This window comes from Fibroporia radiculosa (assembly GCF_000313525.1).
Source record: "Fibroporia radiculosa TFFH 294 genomic supercontigs, scaffold9098, whole genome shotgun sequence".
Taxonomy (NCBI): domain Eukaryota; kingdom Fungi; phylum Basidiomycota; class Agaricomycetes; order Polyporales; family Fibroporiaceae; genus Fibroporia; species Fibroporia radiculosa.
In genome coordinates, this window is record NW_012132945.1 from 1 (window position 1) to 1,414 (window position 1,414).

At 55.7% G+C, this 1,414-nt stretch overlaps 1 protein-coding gene across 1 annotated transcript; it reads left to right on the forward strand.

Moving 5' to 3' along the window:
- Positions 1-13: 13 nt before the first annotated feature.
- FIBRA_09100 (uncharacterized protein) lies at positions 14-362 on the forward strand (the record flags this gene model as incomplete). The annotated part of the gene is made up of 2 exons (XM_012321431.1): positions 14-20; positions 76-362. 2 exons carry the CDS (start codon positions 14-16, stop codon positions 360-362), a joined length of 294 nt encoding a protein of 97 aa, XP_012176821.1.
- Positions 363-1,414: the final 1,052 nt, after the last annotated feature.

The window sequence follows — 1,414 nt, forward strand, 5'->3', positions numbered from 1 at the left end:
CTGTCTACAATGCATGTTCCGTTGCACGAGTTTCAAACGCGTTTCAAACTTGTCTTGTTTTGAAACTTGCGAAAGATTTCCCTCGATCCACACGGGTGACGCGGCCTCCTCATATATTTATGCACCCATGGACCCTAGAAGAGGTGGCTGTGAATCCCCTGCTTGCGGACAGATGGGCGTCGGCTGTGGGTGATGACGGCGTGTCCTATCAGGCAGTGGTTCAGCTACCTGACGAGGACTTGCGCGACCTGTTCCAACAATGTGTCGGGCTGGAGAGCTGTTTACCCAAGGCGCTCAACATGATGATTGTGCGCGAGTGTGCTGACACGAAGCACTGCTTGCTTGGTACTTACGCAAAATAACTCTCGTGCTGGCCATCGAACCAACAACAATGCGACAAACGACAATGCGTTTGTGCTGCGTCGTGTGATCAAGAAACCGCGCGCCGCGCGCCGGCTATTCTATGTTGCCTTTGTGGACTAGGGCAATGATCTTGTAGGCAAAACTGAGCGCCATAGGTTTCGCCGACTCGGCCCATCTTTGACCAGCTTCGGATGCTGTACGCGCGGATCCGGTATGTGATGCGTGCGGGGTGGAGACGTTTCTGTAAGCTGTCTGACTGGCTTGTTACGCGTGCGAGAATCCTTAATGACGAGTCGGTATCCCCTATCTTGTGCCGTACATGGCCGGTCTCGCTATATGTTTTCATCCAGCTGATGTGCGTCTGGCGTATGCACAGATATCCCATTTTGAGCAGGCTCATGACTCGAGGGCCTGCAGCAAAAACCTGATGATCTGGTAGAATAGTGTCATACAAACTTCATGATGATAAATGTTGACAAGATGGAGTACATGGTGGTCGGGGCACTGTGTGAGGGCGAGCCTTCCCCTGTGGTTCTCGGCACCACACTCCGGCGGGTAATCACGATACGTGTGCCGGCACCACTTTCTACAGCAGCCTGCACGGCCTCTTTGCGTTGCACACCGAGCGGGCGGCTATACGAGGTGGCGGTAGACGCGTGCCCGACTGCGACGGACGATCTTGTTGCGGCGCAAACCTCCTTCCTCTGCCGGAAGCTGGAGCTCAACACACAACACAGGCTGGCTGTGCGTGGTCTCGTACCCCAACATGTCAAAGATATGATGTGACACGTTTGGGTATGAGACCACCTGTGCCGTATTCCGAGACGGGTCTCTGGCCCCTGAGGTACCGGCGCGCTTATACGGGCCTGCACTATCTCCGTCCTGGACAATCGACTCCCCTTCCTGTATGCGGCCCTTGCGGAAGCGTGCTCATTGGCCGTGTCCAGACAGCCCTCGTAGCTCAGTGACCTACGGCATCCGATAGCGTGGCTACCCGTACATGAAGCGCTCAACCTCCAATGGCCTCTGGATGTGGTGGGGGGTGGGGGGG